The sequence below is a fragment of the Schistocerca gregaria genome, chromosome 1 (assembly GCF_023897955.1).
Source record: "Schistocerca gregaria isolate iqSchGreg1 chromosome 1, iqSchGreg1.2, whole genome shotgun sequence".
Classification (NCBI taxonomy): domain Eukaryota; kingdom Metazoa; phylum Arthropoda; class Insecta; order Orthoptera; family Acrididae; genus Schistocerca; species Schistocerca gregaria.
The window spans coordinates 860,559,472-860,583,646 of NC_064920.1; the positions used below are offsets into that span (position 1 = coordinate 860,559,472).

Genomic DNA, 24,175 nt, shown 5'->3' on the forward strand with positions numbered 1-24,175 from the left:
ACTTGTGAGAATGGAGAAAACCTGGGGAATGTGTGCCAGCAACAAGCGCCGAAGCTCTTCTTTACGTGAAATGCTTAGATCTTCCCATGGGCAAACTAGTTCCTCTGATGCTGTTTGCAGAAAGACTAGACCAAGAACTGTTGTTTCTGGATTCTGGATCAGCTAACAACAGAAATTTTATTTAGTCATGCATGTTACTTGAAATTTAACAACAGGATAAGGAAAGGTTTAGCAGAAAGAAAACATAGTTATCTGGAGACATTTAGTGAAACACACACAACAATATTCACCTGGATACTTTTCACAGTGGGATAAACTTTCACAAATTTTGTGCTCTCAACTAAGACTGGAAACATTACTGACAGTGTCTGCCCTTCGTAGTCACCATCAAAATACTGTTGGCCAAAAAGTTTTTGTGTGTATGAAAAAATGATGATTATTGGGACTACGATATATACTATACAACGTATGTGCCATTGCACAACTCCTTTAGAAAATGTGTGATATGCTGAGTCACATTTTGAAAACATTTTTGCAGATCAACACTATATTTACACTAAGTATCCTGAACCTCTTGTTCCGAACAGCCAGGCACCATCTACTCTGAAATATCTTGCTTGTATTTTGTGTTACACAGAGACTAATTATAATGTCAATGCATGTTTTTGAGTTTGATTTCCTTGATAAAGTTAGCAACCCACATTCTAGTGCCTGCAACAATCCCGTCTAAGAACTAATTATAATTATTATGACACCACTACATAAAGCCCATTGCTGCTACCATGCATTCGGTATTGTATCCAAGTGTCAAGCTTCTTGACAGTTGATTTAAATACAGTTTCCATAAGAATAGTCCATTGTTACTATTTTGTGCAAAAAGGATTATGATTTCTGCTGGAAATGATTGCCAAGTTACATAATTATAGAGCAATAGCTTTTCACATACATTATTGCACTTCCTCCACAAGCTCATCACTGTCGAGTCCATTGTGCTGCTCATCATCATGGACATTGTGTTGTCCAAAAAAATGTGTGCAACAAGTGCACACTGTCTACCAACTCATATCTTAAATCTACACAAGAAGGAGATGGAATTAATTTTGGGTGGCACTATGTCCTGTAAATTCTCACATGTATAATCTTTCAATTGATCAAATGATGAATTAGTCTGTACAATTGGAAAGGTCCTACTGTTGCAGTGAAAAGGATATCATTAATGTACACATCTTTCACAATGTACTGCCTGCTAGCTTTTTGCAATGTATGAAATTTACCTTTTTGACAGCTGTGACAAAGATTTAAAACTATTAAAAAAATTAATATAGTCAAAAATATAAGATAGTCAGTTCTAAGGTTGGGCACCAACCGGAGGGATGGGGCAATTGCAGTGGCACAAGGCGTGCATCCAGCTTGTAACTTCAGATGGAACACACAGTCTAACACTGCAGCATTTACTGGACTGATGCAATGTAACTGACTTGTATGGCATGCCGTGGCACTGCCAGATGAATGTGGCATGCTCAACTTTTTTCCATGTGTCACATCTGTGTTACTTGCAGTTTACGAATGTTTCTGCTTTGGTTGTGCAATTGTGTATGTACCAAAGACAATGAGAAACAACCCTGAGTTCAGTATTAAATATGTTTGTCTGGGGGAAAAATATCCCTGTATTTACAATCACAGCAGTTATTAACACAGTTAACATGTATGCTCAAAATAAAGTGTGGGAGAGGATTGCTAGTGAAATATGAAAGAAATACAACAATTGGAATTCATTTAATTTGTTTGTGGGAGAGAATGGATATAAAAACTAAAGTTTTGCATAAGGTGGTTTTCTATAAATCATGTCTGAAAATATTTTTAACGATTTGCTGGATCTAACATAATGACGGATTCTGGTCCATCACATTGTCACTTACTATATAACTGATCGCAAATAACTTCATTCGCATAATTATTGAACGAAGTTTGACTTGGGTTTTCCAAGGTTGCCCCTCATCCTTGAAAATTTAATTATAAACAGTAAACAGTCAAATAAAAACTGAAATTCACTACAACTTCATGAAAATTCACCCTTTTTTCATTATATTACCTCTCAAACATCATATAAACTAAATAATGTGACCAACGATGAAAAAATATACATTAAAACAGAAGTGGTAGCGGAATTTGAAACGCTGCATTGTCCACAACCCGGATGCAACACACGAATGCTAATTACTTGACCACAATGACTTCTTACAACTATTGACTGTTGAACGATTTTGCTGCTGCTGAGATATATTGTGTGTAAGGACCACAAAAGATAAGATACTATAAATTAGGGCTCATACAGAGGCATAGACACAGTTTTTCCCCTCACTCTATCTGTGAGTGGAAGAAGGGAAATGACAAGCAGTGGTACAGGGTACTTGCCGCCATGCACCATATGGTGACTTATGGAGTACCGTCAAACAGGGTGATTTCGGTCACCGGGGCAAATTCGGACAGTGTGGCTTATTTGCTCTTTGCCACTGCATAGAAACAGAGTTATATATTTTAACATCCGTGCACCAGTTATTTTAAGTGCAAGATTGCATTTATTGCTTTCCACAACTTTTATTTTGCGTAAATTGTTTCCCTAGGTGAATAATTGATGAACAGGTTCAGTGTTAAAAATCCATGCATTATCATAAAGTGGAAACTTTCTATTGTTGCACCGAGCGGGAAGTTATTGTAACCGTAATTGTTGACATGTTCAGTAGCTAACAGTATTGAGACAATTTCTGTACAAGTTTGTCGAGTTTCTCATGCAAGGTTATAAAATATCGACAGTTTTTGTAAAATTGTGTACTGTGTGGGGTGATTTCGCATAATGCCAAGAATGTATAAAAGCAGGAGAGGTGCTACAGTATGGTGTAATTATGACCTGGAACTTTTAGATAAAGCTGTTTGTGATATTCAGAATGGTAAATTATCGTACAGAAAAGCGTGTTATTTGTATGGTATACCTAACTCAACCATACAAAATAAAATGCAGAAAGCACATCTGAAAGAAATGGGAGGACAGTCAGTGCTAAATAAAGAAGAAGAAGAAGAAGAAGAAGAAGAAGAAGAAGAAGAAGAAGAAATGGTAAAGCAAGGTATCTTGAGGGCTGCACATTGGGGATTTCTCTTCACTAAATTGGATATTAGATATTTAATTAAAGGCTACCTTGATAAATTTGGCCAAAAAGAGAAGAAATTTCGTAATAATTTGCCAGGAGAAGAATGGGTGCATTTATTCCTGGAACGACAGTCAGAAGAGCTTTCCATTTGCTTAAACAAAAATATTAAACGAGCTCGTGCAGAAGTGAACAAAGAGACTGTTAAGATGTTTTTCTCCAATATCAAGGCAAAGCTGGAACATCTATTGCAAAATAAAAACTTATCTGTAATACATAAAATTCATTATATCATTCCATATCACTTATTCATAACAAAGGGCTACCTTAAAATGTGTAAAATGTCACCAAAATCAAATAAAAAGCATGTAAAACTTAAAAATAACGACAAAACTATCCGAAATTACCCAGTTTGACGGTATCGATGTAGATGTAGATCTAAGAACAGAAAGACACACACTCATTTATATGGTACCAAGAAACATGTCTAATACACTCACTGTTAGTATACAGACAAATATGCAGTTTGTTAATTATTTTACTATAAACATGCACAACAAATTAATTGAATGAGCCATAAGAATAAGTCATCTGGTGGCAGCATGCATTATAGTCGCTTACAAGTTGTGACAGGTGGCAGTGATTCCAAGTCTGTTTCACGACCAAGCAGCAATAACAGCATTGATTCCTTTGCATCATATGTATCACCTTGGACAATTATGTTATTGTAAATAGTGATATTTACATCAACATAAATATGACATTAAGCAAACCAAATTCAGTGGGCAGTATGAGGAAGGGTAAGCAGCAGCTACAGCAGCAGATTACTTTGTTTTATTGTGCTTCAGAATAATTTACACACACAAATACCAAAAATAACACTAAAGATGGAACAATGAAATTTATGGAATTGTGCATGTAAAGGGAAATGCATGTGGCAGATCATATTCTGCTGTATGCAAGATCTCAGATTTTGCTGTCCTGCCACAGTTCTTTACCAGTTTCACTTACAAAATGATTACCAACTGCATCTCTCTTTCTTACAGCTGACAGATTTCTTCTACTTGATTAAAGTTTGTGGCAGAGCCAAATTCTATCTCAGTAAATGTATCTTCTAGTTCGTGATATGCTTTAGTTACAGCAATTGCCAAGACTCAGTTACCATACATAAGATTCAATTACCACTTATCAACAGCAAATATATATTTTCACATTCATTGTTCATTGAAGCATAAACCATTCTTTTGACAACATTACAACAGAAACAGTTACTGAATGTTTCTGAATGAAACTTAACGTAGACAAGAAAAATGTCAAACACACAGTCACAGTAAGTTAGTTAGCTAATTCTGCTGCTGGGCCTGTGATTGTATCCAGTTCTACAACGAAAATAACTCTTAGTACAATGTGAACTTAAAATGCAACTATAACTGACTTCATAAAGCACATATGAATGATAAACATAAGCCAGAACTCCACATTTCATGCAGTCACAGCATGGAGAACGGTGCGTCATAGCTTGCCGTGGCCAAATGTCAAAATTTATCACTTATTTGATCAGGACTGGAAAGAAATATGGCTCTCCTCCCAGGTTAAAAACAATTTCGATGTGTTACCTACATTTCATACTCACCAATGTATCTAAAATGCACCAAATGTAAACTGGCTGACAACTACACTTTTCATAACAAACTTTTTGAAATATGTACAGTACTTACTTAATTTTGAAATGGCAAAATAATTATAAGCAATATCGAAAAGAGAGCCAGTTCTTTAAGAAGCTGCAATATCAGGCAGTAAGGTAAGAAAGAGCCAAACTCTTTTAGTTTCCTCAAAAATGAATGATAAAATTTGCATAGCAGAGAACACGTGTATCCATAAACAGTGCTTTTAATTTTTTCTGTGAAAAGTAGAAGGTCTACTGAGAAACTTACTACTGAGACGGATGTAGCTTTGCTTCATTTACATAAGTCATTAATTAAATTGACTCAAGCTAGAACACCTTCATCATATGAAGAAGACACAGTGCATCCCAAGCTACTACGGTGTATCTACCATGCCAGTTGTCATATCACCAGTCTACATCAGTGAGGCCCTGCTTAATATTGAGAACTTAAAATGTTTCTTACATTACAGATGGTATTTTCAGAAAGGGGTGGGGTGATGAGAGGGAGCAGCAAATTTGTCAACAAGTTAAAAGACAACTTTAGACACAAAAAAGGCTAGTGATATTTGGACACCAACGAGAGATGAGAAGAGATGTTAATCATTCGATAAATGAGCAAGAAACAGAAGATTAGTGTTTAACATACCGTTAATGAGATAACATGCTTCGCAAAACATCTAAGGTCATAAGCGCCCAGTATAGAACCATAGAATGCTGGGATTGCGAGGGTAAAAACCATTTTGAGGTCAAATACAGAAAGGAAGAAAAAAAATCTAAAATGTCAAGACACTATGGAAGAGTATCTAAAAGACTGCAACAAGACACCAGAGTCACCAGGTAGAAATCAGATCTCTTTCGTAATATTACTGCTTTTTAAAACACTTAATACGGGAGCCACAGCTCGCACGTCATCCGCTAAAATGTCTGTCAAAGCGGGTGACAGCCCGACCCCGAGATGTAAGTGGCTAAAATAGGGGCAGAGGATTAGGAAATGTCTGTTAATGGCTGGCTACATAAAGGACAGCTGAGTGCAAGGTCGCAACTCAACAAGTGGCGGTGACTAAAGTGGCAGTGCCCTATTCACAACTGAGCTAACATTACTTCCTCACAGCAAGATGGCTGGGAGGAAGTCGACCAGGCTGTTGGGAGAGGTTTGACTTCTCCGAGTTTGTTCCCATGAAGTGAGCACCAATGGTCATGCCAAAGTGACATGATATGCGAATAGAGAAAAGTACTAATATCTTGCGAGGGAACAGAGTAAGAGGCGGGCCGACCGAGATGGACTGTGGCCTTGGTTGCAACATGAGTAGCTTCATTCCCAGGCACACCAACATGGCCAGGAACCCACATGAACATCACTTGGGCTGCCCCACCCAGGAACAAATGGAGGCAGTCCTAGATCCGTCGAACAATGGGATGGATTGGATCTGGATCATCCAGACTCTGAAGGGCACTGAGGGAGTCAGAGCATATCACACAGCAAGTGAGCTGGTGCCTCTGGACGTAGTAAACAGCCTGATAGAGGGCAAAAAGCTCTGCAGTAAAAATTGTACACTGGTCGAGAAGCCGGTATTGAAACTTATCACCCCTGATGACAAAAGTACAGCCAACACTGTGGGCCGACTTGGAACCATTAGTGTACAAAAACATGCTATCGGCAAGTTGTGAGCAAAGTTCGAGAAATTTGCAGCAATAGGTCAGTTCGGGAGTTGAATCCTTTGGGAACGAACTGAGGTCAAAATGAACACAAACCTGTGCCTAAATCCAAGATGGTAAAGGGCTCTCACCCATTCGGCAGGTGGCAGGAAGTATGAACTGTAGCGGCTGAAGCAGGTGAAACATATATCTCATTTTGGTGGTCAAGAACGTCATCAAAAAAAGGGTCAAAGGTTGGGTGGGTTGACATGGAAGAAAGCTGACATGCTTACCTACTGAATAGATGTCACGCCGGTATGACAGTGGTAGTTCACCAGCTTCTGCGTAGAGACTGTCAACAGGGCTAGTATGGAAGGCACAAGTGGTGAGATGGATCCCCAAATGGTGTACTGTATTTAGACGGCATAGGATAGACTGCCGTGCAGAAAAGTAGACAATGCATCCATAATCTGACTTTGAGCGGACAAGAGATCGATAGAGGTGGAGGAGGACAGTCTGGTCAGCTCCCCAAGAGGTACCACTCAATACACGGACACTGAGGGACCAGGTGCAGCGTGCAGCCAGGTAGATCACGTGGGGAGACCAACTGAGTTTCCTATCAAATGTAAGCCCTAAGAACTTCATTGCATCCACGAACTGAGAGCATTTTGACCCAGTTGCAAGGACAGTGGAAGAAACACCTTGTATCACCAGAAGTTGACGCAAATGGATTTGGTAGCAGAAAAGTGGAAACCATTTGTGACACTCCACGAATAAAGATGGTCCAGACAATGCTGAAGGCAGCATTGCAGGAGACACGTCCACTGGGAGCTGCAATAAATAGCAAAGTCGTCAACGAAAAGAGAGTCGGAAATGCCAGCTGGAACGCGGTCCATAAACGGGTTGATGGCTACGGCAAAGAGGACAACATTCAGTACGGAGCCCTGAGGCACCCTTTTCTCCTGTGAAAAGGTGTGGCATAAGGAGGAACCAATACGTACCTGGAACACTTGGTCTGTTAAAAATTCCCAGATGAAAGTGGGAAGAAGACCGCGAAGGCCTCATGTGTGCACAGTACGTAGACTGCCTGTCCGCCAACAGGTACCATAGGCTTTTTCCAAATCAAACAATAGGGTCACTGCTTGTTGCTTCTGCAGAAAATTAAAAATTATTCACGATGAACGTCGACAGGGTGGTGAGATGATCAACCGCTCAGCGGCACTTTCGGAACCCACACTGAGCGTTAGTGAGAAGAAGGTGTGACTCCAGCCACCACACCAATCGACCATTGGTCATGCGTTCCATCACCTTACAAACACTGCTGGTAAGGGGAATCGGACAATAGATGGAAGGAAGAGATTTATCAGTACCACGCTTAGGTAGGGGAACAATAATAACTTCACGCCGAAGCATGGTAAATACACCATCCATCCAAATATGGTTGTGGGTACTGAGGAGAAACCGTTTTCCTGCAGGATGAAAATTCTGCAGCATGAGGACATGGAGTGTATCGGGGTCCAGGAGCAGAAGACCTGGATGAGGAGAGAGCACATTCGAGCTCCCTCATAGTAAAAGGAGTATTGTAGCATTCTTGATTCAAAGAGAGAAAAATGGATCGCACGAGCCTCCACTGCCTGTTTCCAAGGAAGGAAGGTAGGATGGTAGTGGGTGGAGCTTGAAACCTCTGCAAAGTACAGGCCCAAAGTGTTGGAAACATTGACAGGGTCTACTATGACATTCCCCGCCACAGTCCTACCAGGGATCGGGGAGTGGGCCGTAGTCCCGGAAAGCCGGTGCAGACCACCCCAAACAAAAAGAGGACGGAGTAAAACTGTTGAACAAGCTGATGCAGGAAACCCAGCATGCTTTCTTGCTTTCCTTAATAGTGCGAGGGCACTGCGCACGTAATTGCTTGTAGCGGATGCAGTTCGTTCACGTAGGATGACGATTAAAGACATGAAGCACACGTCATCGGGCACGAATCGCATTGCCGTACTCCACAGTCCACCAAGGGACCAGGACACGACGGGGAGGAGAAGAAGAAGTACGAGGGATAGAGGATTCGGCAGCCGAGAAAGTAACATCCACGAGGTGCTCGACCTGATCATCACAGCTGGGGTACGGCTGTTTGTCAAAGACTGCCAAGGAGGAATATAGCCTCCAGTCAGCGAGAGGGAATTTCCAATGAGTGGGCCACTGTGGCAGGGTATGATTGTACAAGCGAGTCGCACAAGAAAAGTGGTCACTCGAGTAAGTATCGGAAAGAGCACATCACTCGAGACGTCGAGCGAGCTGGGCAGAGCAGATCGAAAGATCTAAGTGGGAATAAGTGTATGTGGAATCAGATAGAAATGTGTCTTCACCGGTGTTAAGGCATACAAGATTAAGATGATTAAGAAGATCCACCAAAAGGGAACCTCTCGGGCATGCGACAGACAAGCCCCAAAGAGGATGATGGGCATTGGTGCACCAAGGAGCAGAAAGGGTGGAGGAAGCTGAGCAACAAGCTGCATCAAGTCCACCCTAGTGACAGCAGAATACGAAGGGATATAAATGGTGCAGAGGGAAAAGGTAAATTCGGGAAGGAAAACATGGGCAGCAACTGCTTGCAGGTGGGTGTGCAAGGGGATAGGACGATGACAAACATTATCTCATAAAAGCAGCATGACCCCCACCATGAGCAGGAATCCCCACCATAAGGGGAAGGTCCATCCACAGCGAAGTAAAATGGGAAAGAGCAAAATAGTCTTGAGGACATAGCTTGGTTTCTTGGAGACAGGCTACAAGCGGACATTGCGATCGCAGAAGCAGCTGGAGGTCTGCTCTGTTAGACTGAAGGCCATGGATATTCCATTGTAAAAGGGCCATAAAATTTAGGAACACCAGAGAATGAAGAAGAAACAATCACCTTGATGGCCACTTAGGGCGAGCTATCGAGGGAGAATGGCTGCTGGAATCCACAGGTGGAGAATCTTTGTCCATCAACTCAGTGGGATCAACAGAGCTTCCTCGGTGTCAGTCAGTTGAAAAGGACTGACGAGTCAAAGAGGGATGATGAGTCGAAGAGGGGGAAGACTGTTTGCCTTTGGATGATTGTTTTGACTTTTGGCAATTGGCTGAAGAGCCATATTGCTGCAAACTTGAAGTACACAAGAAATCTTCCCAGGAATAATCCTTTTTGAATGGATGGTTCGCTGGCTACGTTGCAACCGTCTTCGCCGGTGAGGGCGAAGAACGGGTAGCAGAATCTACAGTCCATGAAGCAGGAGACGGAGTGTCAGTTTGAAGGCGAGGTGACTTTGCCACCATTGAACTGAACTGTAAGTCACAAGTTTGTGTAGCCATGTTTTTCGTGGGACGGGGAGAGGCTAACATGGTGCTGTAGCTTCCAGACAAAGGGACATTTGGTTTATGGCTCACCAACAGTTTCCGAGCAACAGGAAAAGGTACCTTCTCCTTCACCCTTATCTCCTGAACAGCCTGCTCATCTTGACAGACGGGACAAGAACGAGAAGAAGCAGCATGTTCTCCATCACAATTAACGCAGCAGGGGAAAGGAGGTGGACAAGCGGCCTCATGTGCATCCCTGTTACAAGTGACAGATTTGGGTGCGTTTTTACATAACATGCTGGTATGACTGAACTGGTGACATTTATAACACCTCAACATATTGGGAATGTAAGGGCGCACAGAGATGACTTCATAGCCTGCCTTTATCTTGGTAGAAAGGGTTAACCTATCAAAAGTCAGGAACAATGTGTGAGTGGGCACCAAATCGGCAGCTTCCTTCTTCATAACTCTATGAACAGCAGTAACACCCTGATCCTATAGATAATTAGTTATTTTATCCTCCGTCAAACCATCTAACAGCTGGGTGTAGATAACACCTTGGGACGAGTTAAGTGTCCTGTGAACCTCTACTTTTATAGCGTATTTGTGGAGGAGTTGGGCCTCCAGTAGTTTCTGGGCCTGGAGAGCATTATCAATTTCAAAAGCAGAGTTCTGTTGCGGAGACAGGAGCATGACTTCACAGGGCTGGCGATGCCATCCACTCCTTTCTGTATAACAAAGGGGTTTAAAGTAGCAAAAGGATAGTTTTCGTCTAAACATGACACTACTAGATATCGAGGCGCAACAGGAAGAGACATTGAGGCAGGAGCCCTCCAAAGGGGAGCCCCCGCCTTAGGTGATTGTCTTTACCTTAGGTCACACCTCCCGGATGACCGACAGAGGGACCAATCAGCAGAGAAGGAAGGTAACAGCTCAGGCAATCACCCCTCCCTGGGCCTGGCCTGTACCAGGGGGTACGTGCGGGCCCTACATGCCAACCTGGGGCTGGGAATTACCCGTTACCCAGTCTCCTGCTATGCGTCAAATGCATGGAAGGCTGTCAGGCACACACAGGGAGGAAAAGAAAAGATAAGAAGGAAAGAAAGAAAGAAAGGATGGCTTCAAATGCCGTAGCAGAGGAAAAAGAGAGCAGACTGACGTGCGGAGAAAGTGGCGGTGCGGGGAAAGAGCGGTACAAGAGAATATTCCTACAAGCAAACCAATGCAAATGAGCTTCAAGAGCCCATGAAGGCATGAGACATCTCCACAAGAGAGGGGAAAAGGACAGGAGAAGAGGGGACAAGCAACACAGAAAGAGAAGCGGCTGGTGTACTTAAAAGTAGCTGGAAGTGAAGTGCTAGGATAACATCCCACTGCCAGGGTTATTACATTACAGCAGGTATGTCAGTGTTTTATGTTGTTAACAGCCACATACTAGTTGTTGCACTTACAGCAAATGTTAACAAAGTGGTTTTCCTCTACATTGTCATCAATGCTACTCATTTCAACAATACTCAGAAAAATTTTCACCATTATTCAAACATTGAAAATTAAACAAACTATTGTAATAATAATTACAAAATCATACCATCTGATTGCATTGCTTAGCTTTTGCAATTTGTTTCACAACTTACTTGTAAAATATTGGTGAAAAAATCTGGATAGAAGTGAGGCCAGTCAAGCCGAGCAATGTCCACAACTAACTTGACTAGTTTATTTCGAATGAAATTTGGTACTGTGTTATGGTGTTCCAAAGCGAACTGGTAAAGCATTGACTTTATCTGAGCACGTTCATCCCACATAAGACCAAGCCACTGCTTTGTAATTAATTTCTGTGAACACAAAAAGCACAAGCACAAAACTAATATGCTGACAGTTACTACATTTAATCAATTATTTAATTTAAAAAACATACATTGTTTAAGAAAATGAATGATATTTTGCAACACGAACTAACATGAACCAACAAACTACAAGAAAAATTAATAAACCTGAACAACAGAAGGATTAATTCTAACCATTCACATTCACCACATGGTTGAGGTGCTGAAAACACACACACACACACACACACACACACACACACACACACACACACAAAGACTGAAATCATCACTACGTTTTCAGAAAATGTCCTTCCTTGGAGCCAACGTACTAACAAAAAACACATTCATCACAGGACTTTCCAGTATCATTCTGAAAAATATGAGATAACTGTACCAAATGATGATGTTTAGTTTCTTTGTTTAGTCCAGTGAATCGCAGTGTGTTTTCAGATAAAACCAGTATTAAATGAAAAACAAAACTGTTTATACAACTGTAGTGAATACTATTTTAAATAAAGCAGGTAAAGGCTTTCTCGGTAAACTTTACATTGATATGTTAGACTGGTTCATCAGCTTGTGTAGTTTTTGTTTTGTGTGTTGGTATTTCAGTTGCCATTTTTTATTTGTAGTTAATTGTTGCTATTTGAGTTTACATATTGTTATTTTGTCATTTGGAGATAGCGAGTGGAGTGTGGATGCTAGAAAACGTAGCCTGAAATGGAGAAATGTGAAAATTTCTAGCATATTCTTCTGTTTGAGTTAACAGAGGGACGACAGCAACAGAGGCAGCCAGAAACATCTGCACCATGTAAGCGGATAATTTCACTAGGCAATACACAGCAAGAAAGTGGTTTTCTTGTTTTAAGAAGGATGGTCTTGAAATTAGTGATGCTTCACCACCAGGAAGACTTTTGGGGTTTGATGAAGATCGCTTAAACTCATTAATCCACAATGATGTATGTCAGTGTACTCAAGAACTGGCAACTGTGATGAAGTGTGATCCTTCTACCATCACACATCATTTGTGTGCAATGGTTTAAAAAAAAAAAAAAATCGGGTGTATGGATACTTCAGGCTCTAAGCCAAAATCACAAAAATCTGTGAGTGGATATATGTGCACCTCTGCTTCCCCAGAAGTGGTGTCCTTATGCTAACGTAAGGAAAAGAAAGGAATTATTGACTCCAAACAAAATAACAACTCCCCGTATGAAACCCTGCACGCATCCACAAAAGAATGTTATGCATCTGGTTGAACAGTGATGGTGTGGCACACTGCTAAATGCTTCCTTGAGGTGTAAACATCATTGCTGATATGTATTGTCAACCACTGAGATGTCTTGCAGGGGTAATCCAAGAACAAGAACCACTAAACTGTGTAAACTGATGCTACTCAGTGATAGTGTCATGTAGAAGAAGGTGTAATTAGATGAATGGTGAACACAAACTTCACTTAATGAAGGTTTATTCAGCACTTGCACTTACAAGAGCACAGAGCGAACTGCCTCCGACCAGAACATATGCAGTACATTCCAGTAGAATGATTCTTGTCATTTGTGGACACTTCTAAATGTACTGGAACCAAATATAGATATTAAAATTGTACAGTCCAGGTGAATTTTGAACTCACAACCCTCCATGCAACAGTTTAGTATCATAACCACTACATCACGGAACTACTAAGCTTCTTCTGCGGCAATAGCACCTGCCCACAATCTGTGAGACTGACAAAAAACACTGTACAGGAGTTGAGTTGGGAAGTCATTCTCCACCGACCTCAATCTAACAACCTTCAAAAAATTTCCTTTTCAGATGAAAATGTGCTCCGAACATGGCTCAATGTGTTCTTCACCTCAAAACTATGTGATTTCTACAGTTGTGGAATCAGGAAGTTACCCCTATGTTGACAGACTGTTGTAAATAATGAAGGAGAATATATTATTGATGACAATAGTCTCTGTTATGAGTATCTGTTGTGTTTATTAAACTTGTGGATCTGTTGTGTTTATTAAACTTGTGGAGAAACTCTACAAACCAATGCACCAACCCAATTTATTTCTCAAACTGGTATGTAGTGACATTTCAGTCTTCTAAATTTCTCATCTTAAACAGTGAAAGAACTTTAGGGGTATAGTTTACTAACTATTTCTTGGACTTCATGTCACTGGTGGCATTAATGTGAGTGGGTCATGCCACACTCATCAGCACCTCAACAAGTTAGTAGACAGTCATAGAAAATTAAAATAATTGAAGAGCAATAAAAATATATTAGTGACAAGCTAAAGTCTAAAAGCACAAAAGAAGTGTATAAAATGTCTTGGGACATCTACAATGAAAATGCTAATTGATTAAAGTTGGTGTGATGATCGAGCTAATTGTTCCTTCTCATCATTACTTACAAACTGGGAGAATAAACAGCACAGTACATTGTCAACTAAAATAGTATTGGCAACCACCCAATTATGAAATTCCAAATTCCCAAGCTGGATGACTTTTTCCGAAATAAGCCCAAGACAACATTCTCACTGCTGCTATGGTCACATTTTCGAATCCTGCCTCGGGCATGGGTGTGTGTGATGCCCTTAGGTTAGTTAGGTTTAAGTAGTTCTAAGTTTAGGGGACTGATGACCTCAGCTGTTAAGTCTAAGTCCCATAGTGCTTAGAGCCATTTGAACCATTTTTTGTTTGCACTCGTAAGCAGTAACTTTTTTTAAAACATGTCCTTTTTATCTCCAGTGTGAAGAGTTCCCTATTTCAGTATTTCAGCATTCTGTTCTTGGAATTCCACAGCCGTTATATAGGTAATAAGTAACTTTTGCCACGCACTGGCTTGCTCAGTATCTATACATATTATAAATTAAAGTTCCCTGGCATATTTTTCTACTGGTATATGAAGGCCTATTTCAGGTCGTATTGAATGGATTTTGAAACTGTTTTCACTAACAGATACACTGACTTACAAAAAAAAGATTTGTGCATATAATTTATTACTGCTATGCCAGACAAGTTATCTGGCAGTAGATAATTAGTGGTACCTGTGCGAAGCCAGGGCACGTCACTAGTATAATCTCTGCTTTTATATAGTTTAAAGTAAATCACATAGCTTATCATTTTTTCATTCTGCATACATACTAATTATATACTGTAATCCTATTTATGAATTCTTCCATCACACATATGTAATAGTGAAATGTAGTACAACATAATCTATTCCCCCCCCCCCCCCCCCCCCCCCCCCTAAGAGAGCATCACGCAAGGTGCAGTAGCTTTAAGCTGCATAGGCTATGCAGAAATTACAGTCAATGTTAACATTACGTAGTTTTGTCCTTCTTGTTAGCTGAAAGAGCACAGAAAACAACAGCACATATTGAGTCTTTAAACATGATGCATAAGAAGTCATTGGGCATTTAGTACTAACATTCTCAGCTGTATCAGAAACTTATCTATTACTCACTTCAATAGTATTCAGACTGTACATGCAGACATACTGATTGCTGGAATGTGACATAAAATAAATGCAATGTTTCCATGCTCCTTGCTGGTTACTGAAGTCATGAAGCACTGTTTCAATTTCTCGTTTCCTGTCATTGCTAGTCTCTGGAGCAAAAAATTCATTCATCAAAGCCTCAAGAGCTGCAAGTGATTGTGATTCAGTAGCCTGAAACAGAAAAATCATAAATTAACACCATTTATTACACATTTTTGGACGTATTTATCATTTAATTAACAATAAGAAAATAAATATTCTTGGAAAATTTACCAGGAATATGGATTTTTGTTGCTGTCAAAAATAATTAGTAAGTAATCATGAATATTCATTACTCACACTTAAGATTAGTGGCAGACTCTAAAAACACAGCATGTTTGTTAACAATTTATGGCATGCTAAAATTCGATGCACTCAAATTCTGTTGTCAGATGTTATGTAAACATGATAAATATTTGAAGAGAAGTACCAAGACTAAGTTCCACTTGGTACATTAGAAGTTAATGTCTAGAATACGCCCAGTGTCCAGCATAACAGTTTCCCTCTACGACAGACAGTTTGGCAGTACATCAGTTTTTTGTAGCCACTAGCACGATTGCTTTAAATTTAGACGATAATCTGAATATTGAACTAGATCTGTGACTGTTTAGGGCTTAGCTACAAACAGAACTCGGCACATAGTTCTTAATGGGATGACATCAAGAGATGTAATGGTAATTTCAGGCAAACCCCACATGCATTTTACAGGGTCATTACTATAAATGAAATCTAGTGGGTAATGTCAGAAGCTCCACAAGGCTGTTCGTAGATGACGCTGTTTACCTAAAGGAAGGTTGCAGAAGACTAGCAAAATACAGGAAAAATTGCAGGGTATTGATATTTGGTGCAGGGACCTGTGGTTGACTCTGAAACTACATAAACATATTGTACTGCATATAAATTGGCGAAGACATCCATTACTGAATGATTATGCAACTGCTAATAAATCATGCCACCTGGAAACAATCAAAAAATACCTATGGAGAGACAGTTGTAGTAAAAGCAGATGTCAGGCTGAGATTGGCTGGGAGATTTTTTTAAAAATTGAATTTTCTCATTTTGAGAGCACTGAAAGGTAATCTATCTGTTTTGATTGTAAAAAAAACTATTCAACAGCCAAGATCACATAAAATATTTCTTTATTTAAGACAACCGGTTTCAACAGACTTTGCTGTCATCTTCCGGTCTGAAATTTTTTTGTGTAACATGTTCAGTTTACACTGAACCTCTCACACAAGATGTCATGTGGATAAAAATTAGCACATTATAATGTGCTCATTTATTCCACTTGACATTATAATGTGCTGATTTTTATCCACTTAACACCTTGTGCGTGAGGTTCAGCATAAAACGAACATGTTTTACAACAAAAATTTTGAGACCTGAAGATGACAGCAAAGTCTTTAGAAATTGTCTTAAATAAAGAAATGGTTCATGTGACCTTGTCTGGTGAACAGCTTTTTTCTTTTCTATTTTTTTCAAAAAATAAGAATACATCCAAGAAAATAGTGGTTTACAATACACTTGTTTAACCAATTCTAGAGTAGAGCTTATCAATGTGTGAAACTTATCAGATTGGAATAACAGAAGAGAGACAGATGAAATGAAGAGTAGTACACTTTATCAAGAGATTGTTCAGTAAGTGAAGAGTGTTACAGAGATGTAGAACAGATTTGTTGTGAACCATGGAGAGGCTTACTGCTGAAATTCCAATGATGTTCTTTCAAATAGGTGTCAGGCAACATATTACTTCCTATCACATGTCTTGCAAAATGACCACAACTAAAATCAGAGAAATTAGGGCTCACATGGATGCTCGTGATTAGTTGTCCTTCCCACACAACCTCCCCATTCCATTCCTATGTGGATTATTCCATTAGGAGTCACACATGGTCAAATTTCTGTTGTGGACATAAGGACTAGGCCCTTTTTAGGATAAATCATGACAACAGGCTCCCCTCTCAACCGCAAGATAGTATGTACCACACATGAGTCATCACTCACTAGATATCATAGGGGGAGGGGGAAAGGAATCATAAGCACAAACACAGCATGAATTTGCCCAGAATTATCTATTCTTCATTAAATATGCAATCTAATAAAAATACAGCACACTAGCTCAAACCTGAATTATCTTTGAACAGCTTTGCATTACAGAGCACCAATTGCAGAGACGCTGAAATACAGCAAATAGTGCTATCGCTATCTGTGCAAATTGCTAGTGCAGAACTATCTTAAATGATGAGGAATCACATATTTATACCAGGAACGGCACGCATTTTAAAGCTGAAGAAGACTGGATGCCAATTAGTGCAGATAAACATTCTGAAACTGCAGCTGTTGAACTAACAACATTAGGCTTCAATGAAAAGTTAATCATTCTGTTGTACTTCTAACACTCACACAGTGGTAATGTGAACACTTTTTTTCAACAAATTAACTGAAGTCCTGGAAAGAGTCTAATTCCCCCAAACTAAGTAATAACTTCCTAAAACCGTGAGGACATTTTTGCAATGACAGATGTGGTAAACACTGTTATCTGCATACCAGCAAGTTCAGCATCAGTCTTAGAGCACTTACTTACAGATACTGGAAGTGAAAATTGTGTAGTATTTATAACGCATTATGGCCTCTGTTAACTACTGTTAGGTAATAAAGCTACACACAGGCTTGGTAAAATCCACAAACCTGCAGGCCTATCGGCTTGAAACACAAATTACATACTTCTTCTAAAGCACTGGCAAAACAAACCTTGACTGAAGCATATATGGAAAACAAAATAGATATTAAGTTCTCTATATTCTGGGCACTTTTTACATTACTTTTTGAAGGGCTATTTTCATAAGCAGCCACTGCAGCAGTAGATAAGGAAAATAAGTGGATAACTGTGGGTATTAGAAAGCCCTGCCAGATGTTTAAATTTCTCATTCTTTGCAAAAACACTACAACAATCCAAAGTTCCTAGACCATTGTCTCAGATAGAAAATGATATACAGGAGGGTAGCACTCACTGTTGAAAAAAGTAATTCAATGACAATATAATATATAATGTAGAAAATAAAACCAAAATAATATTGGTTGTCATAAAACATGAAACTGGAAAAGGTAGACAAATATACAAACATACAAATGAAAGATGAGAGTAGAGTAATGGAAAATCCTCAGGAATTGGCAAATCTTTTAAGTGACTATTTCTCTTTACTCAAGAGAAGTTGCAACATCATCATCTTGAAACACATTTAGTATCCTCAATCAATTACACTGCAAGCACTGTGACAATATTTCTCACAATAAAGCTTATAGTGAGGAAAATAATACAGAAATGAAAGAAAAGTAAGAAGTCAACAGGTAAAGATGAGATTCCCGTCTCTGTTCTGAAGGTGTGCATAGAAAGCACACAAATCTCCTTAACGGACATAGCAATTGCATCCTTTAGGCCAGATATTGTCATTACTAAAGAAAGGTAATGCAGTGTACAGAAAACAACAAGCCAATATCACTGTTGTCAGCATTTTCAAAAATAACAAATCAACCGTGAAAAACACACTAATTAATTACATGAATAAGCACAAATTATTTAAGGAATTACAATTTGGTTTCCAAAGAGAGAGAAGTACAATGTCGGCTATAATAGCGTTCACAAGAAGTGGTACTTTAAGCTCTTGACAAAGATAACTCTCCTACAGGCATATTCTTAGCCTTGTCCATGGCTTTAGAACTGTTGTCCATAAAATGTTAGACTAGAAGCACTAAGTGGGTAAGAGGAATAGCAAATGAATGATTCCAGTCTTACCTGTAAAATAAGGTGCAAAGGCTAGAAATGGTTCACACATCTGCTGATGACAAATTTTTAGTAGAACAACTGTCAGACAAGAATCACACACTGAACAGTCACACTAATGTGACCATCACTCAAAAGCCGGAATAACCACCTTTTGCAGCATGGTCCGCTGCAAGATGTGCAAGAAGAGAGTTAGTGAGATTCAGAAGATACTGACAGGGATGCGGAGCCATGCTGACTCCAGTGCCATAGCTAGCCCTGCTAGGTTTCTCAGTTGAGGATCCATGGTGAGTAAAAACAAACTGCAAGGGTGAACGTGATTCCTAAGGACAGATGCAAACTGCAAGGGTGAACGTGATTCCTAAGGACAGGTGCAAACTTTGGTCGATTCATTGTGCCATCCAGAATGATGAAATCACCCAGGGAATGCCACAAAAACAAACACTCTGGTCTGGACACTTCGCTTTTAGACGTTTCACACTGAACACACCAATGGCCATCTACCCGATAGAGCATAAAATGTGCTTCATATGAAAAGGCTACCTGTCACCACTCAGTGAATGTCCAGTTGTGGTATTGGCATGCAAATTCCAGGCTTCATTGCCGATGAGCAGCAGCCAGCATGGGTAAATGAACCAAGCGCCTGATCCAGATGCCAAAACGCAGCAATGTTTGCTAAATGGTCATTGAGGAGATGTTGTTGGTAGCCCTTGGTTCATCTGGGCAGTCAGTTGCTCAACAGTTGCACTTCTATTAACTTGTATAGACCTCTGGAGCAGTAATTCACCCACCTTCTACAGTCCATGATGCACCACAGTTATCTTGGGGTCAGTTTTGGATAGTGCCATTTTGCCATGCATGGAACACTGTGACATGCAAACAGTTTACAAACGTAGTCATTTCAGAAGTGCTTCCACCCTTTGCCCAAAAGCCAATGACCATTCTCTTTTGGACATCATATTAATCACTCCATTTTCACATTATGACAATGACTGCATTGTTTTCTGCCTCCCCGCTGACACGCTTTATATACCCTCCTCTGCTAGTGCTGCCACCCTGTCATCTGTGAGTAACTGTTATACACTGGTGTTGAACATACACAGTGGTCACAATGATGTGAAGGGGCTGTGTATAAACAAAGGTGTGCCTCAGGGTAGCATACTGGGGCTAATTCTGTTGTTCTGTGCAGTCAATGTCCTCCTTGCAGTTAATGGCAATATCACAATCACTGATAAAACACCAAAACTCTTAGTAGATAAAGTAAATGGGGCACCTGAGAGTGTTTACAGGCTGTATGTAACAAATTAACATCAAGCATAAAGAAAATAAACAGTATGCACTCCAACACAAAGAGGAAAAGCAACACTAACAGATTCAGAATAAATGATAAACCTGTAGACTGCATAACAAACACAAAGTTTTTAGGGATAAACATTGATTGCCAATCGACACAGAATGAATACACAAAGATGTCGGCATAAAGAATGTCATTGGCATGTTATCAGTGTTCTAGTAGCGATTTGTAACAGCCAATGCCTTGGGATGACATACTATTCCAAAGTACACTCACACAATAGGGTCCTTTCTTGGTACGAAAGGTGCAGAACATAGGCACCATTTTCAAACTGCATAAAAGGACCATAAAAATAATAACTAAAAGTAGTTAATAACTTAAATACACAGCATTAATGTTCCAAAATAATATTTATTGAATAGTTTGTTATGAACTGGCTTCTGTCTTCTTAGGCTATGTCAGATAACTTAATACTAAAACAAAGTCCACACAACTTCAGCAAGAATTTATAGCTGCACAAAGATATGTGACATTTTATGACTCTACTGATGCAAAACATAATGCATAATGTAATGGCAAACTATATGAATGTATACAGCCAAAAATGTTGTACAAATGAGTAATGGCATAGGGTACTATGTCATGTGGATAAACTGGTGAATGTGATGAACAGACCAAAAAAGGGGGGAGGGAGAATGTAATCTATGGAAATTGGGTGTGGAACAGTTATAACAAGTGTATTATCTAATGGTGAGAGAACTAAGAGTTGAGTATGCTGTCAATCTGGTGGCAATGGTTACAGTCCTAATTGATGACATATTCAGCAAAAAGAAGAGACAGGGATAGCAGCACTTCTTTATCCACCTCAAACAGTGCAAAACCACACTGACAATGTATGGGCCCCATGCTATATGTTCATATGCTTCACACGGTCTTGTCAGAAAACTAAAATCCAGGAAATATACTCCAGATTTTTACACTAGGAATACTGTTGTCCACCTTCTATTCAACAGGAAGGATAAGATTTGACCTTTAGAATAGAGCTGATTTTATAGAATTTTCCTGCAGCCTTTGTTGCAAATTAGATGTAGGTATGGTTCTAGCTAATAACTAGACTGATTGAGTGCAACAGTAGTTGGAGACTGAAAAAGAAATATTTCACCTCTGCTGAGCTTGCTCTGAATGAATGGAATTCATATGATGTGAAATGTGATGTTCTCCATAAAGGAAGTAAAGGCAGAAAACTAACATTACTTGAAATTCTGGCCATTGATGAACACAAATCAAAGAATCCTTAACCGGTCTAATGAACAAACACAGTTTCATTATTTACCCTTATTGAAGTAGTACAAGCCAGTTATTGTTTATCTCTCCATTTACATAATAAGCTTGTTATAGCTGTTCCACATCACATTCCATAGATTTCCTTCTCATTCTCTCCCCCACCCCCTTTGGGTTTAATCACATTCCCCAGCTTGTTTACATTACATAGTAGCCTGTGCCATTACTCTCTTATACAACATTTTCGGATTCTTCATTCATATAGTTTTAATATTTGAATATGTCTCTTTAGCTATTACAATATGCTTGTGTTTTGTATCAATGTAGTCATAAAATGTCACACCTTTGCACAGCAATCTTTATACAGCTAATTTAGTTGAAGTTGTGAAGGCTATCTGTTCACTATAATGGCCTAAGAAGCCAACAGCTGGTTCATAACCAACTATAAAATAAATATTATTGCGGAATATTAACACAATGTATTCAAGTTATTAATATGTCTATGTTTCTCCAAAAACCGATGGAATATTCCATAAAAAACAAAAGTAATAGCCGGGATTGTTGCAAACAAATATTTAAAAACTGGGTAGCCTTGCTAAACCAAATATGTATATCCATCAGTCTGTTTTGCATATCAAGGAAAACATTTGTAGGTATTTCATTACTAGTTCAATACAAAATAATGGAACAAGAGCCATTTTGGACTTCGGTTTACAAAGGAAAAACAAACAAAAACTCAAAACAGCATTTTCTATAATAAACTGACCCAGGAGATGACAAATATTACTAAAACATATATATTAAAAAAGGTAACTAAAACATACTTTACTGACACACTGACGGAAGGACATGAAGACATGCATGTTCGTGGTTTTGGAGTTGCCAGAAGACGTGCATACTGTGTGCAGTGGTGCAGTATAAATGTGTGTTTTATATTAAAATATTTATGGTGCTCACTGTGTAAAACACAAAGGAAATTGTACAATAGAGACAAACTGAACAAGACAGTGCTGTTGTTAAGACACTGACTTCCTATTTGGGAGGAGAGATTTTGCTCTGTCCTGACATCCTGATTTAGATTTTCCATAGTTTTTCTGAATCATTTCAGGCAAATGCAAGGATGGTTACTCCAGCAAAGTCGTGGCTAACTACCTGCCCATCCTTATAAAACATAAGTAATGTGTGTTTGTATACTGGAGCTATTTATTTTCATTGTATTATGACGACAAATTCTATTTCATTGAGAGACTATCCTTGAAACAATAAATACAATCAGGAAAGTGTCTTGTGGGGTGTAGGTGCATATGAGAATAGGGGATATATTTCATCTACCAAAATTGAAAATAAATAAAATAGAAAGAAACTTCCACATGGGAAAAGTATATTAAAAACAAAGATTCCAAGACTTACCAAGCGGGAAAGCGCCGGTAGACAGGCACAATAAAATAACACACAAACACACACCCAAAATTTCTAGCTTTCGCAACCAACGGTTGCTTCTTCAGGAAAGAAGGAAGGAGAGGAAAAGACGAAAGGATGTGGGTTTTAAGGGAGAGGGTAAGGAGTCATTCCAATCCCGGGAGCAGAAAGACTTACCGTAGGGGGGGGGGGGGGGGGGGGGGGGGAAGGACAGGTGTACACTCTGCTTGTGTCTGTGTATGTGCGGATGGATATGTGCACGCACGCACGCACGCACACAAATACAAGCAGACATGCTTCCCTCTTTCCCGAAGAAGCAACCATTGGTTGTGAAAGCTAGAAATTCTGTGTGTGTGTGTTATTTTATTGTGCATGTCTACCGGCGCTTTCCCGCTTGGTAAGTCTTGGAATCTCTGTTTTTAATATAAAATTGAAAATAATATTGATCACTCATAATGTATGGTTATGTTGGAACATGAAAGAAAGTCTTCAATAGCTGCTGCCACAGTATCAGCTTTTTAAATACTGTAGAGGAATGAAGATGTTGGTCATAGGTTGACTATAGCATTGTCTCAGGTGTGATTAGTTCGAAAGATGATGATTAATTTACCACAGCTATAGTTACTGTAAAGTTAATTATTTCACCTTTACATAACATATCAAAAAACTTATTTCATTGTTATGGCAAATATCTTTTGAATTTTTGGGATTTTGACTGCTGTTTATCCTGTTGTGTGTTTATATTTGCATCAGGACTTGATAAATTATTTCTACTAACTGCTACAAAACATATTGTCTACTGCTCTGTGGTTAGGTTCTTACAATTAGCTGCTGTCACACCACTGTTTTCCCACTGTGTCTGATGGTGATTACTGCCAACATGACTCTGCAGAACTTCAGCAATGAAACTCGCCCTGTTCTAAATTCCTACTGGTATTGGATAGCTGTAAGTATGGAGATACTAAATGACTGGTGTATAATTATTTTTCATGTTATTAAACTAACTTGTTCGAAGTAATAATAATAATAATAATGTAGCATGTTCTTTTTAAATAACTGATACACCAACAAAAGATCACCCTGATACAAAGTAACAAAATATGAGATCACCTGTTACCTTACGCCAATGCTTAATAACAAATGACTGCTAAGAACTCAGTAGTTCTTATTCTCTATTATGAACCAAACAATAAGTTCATAGTAATACCTTTTTTATGTTTTATAGTGATTTGGTGGAAATCTTCTAACAACTAAACTTTACATAGGTCACAATGCTG

At 39.2% G+C, this 24,175-nt stretch overlaps 1 protein-coding gene across 3 annotated transcripts in view; it reads right to left on the minus strand.

The window, feature by feature from the left end:
• LOC126272879 (exportin-6-B) overlaps window positions 1–24,175 on the minus strand; it is a 303,000-nt gene that overhangs the window by 232,435 nt on the left and 46,390 nt on the right. For 2 of the 3 annotated variants that reach the window (XM_049976134.1, XM_049976114.1), the window contains exons 2-4: window positions 15,052–15,255; window positions 11,409–11,606; window positions 3–162 (exon numbers count right to left, since the gene is read on the minus strand). In XM_049976134.1, coding sequence (XP_049832091.1) covers window positions 3–162; window positions 11,409–11,606; window positions 15,052–15,255 — 562 coding nt within the window. Of the gene's footprint in view, window positions 1–2; window positions 163–11,408; window positions 11,607–15,051; window positions 15,256–23,720; window positions 23,740–24,175 lie in introns of those variants that run through there. The other variant, XM_049976125.1, reaches the window with a different exon arrangement.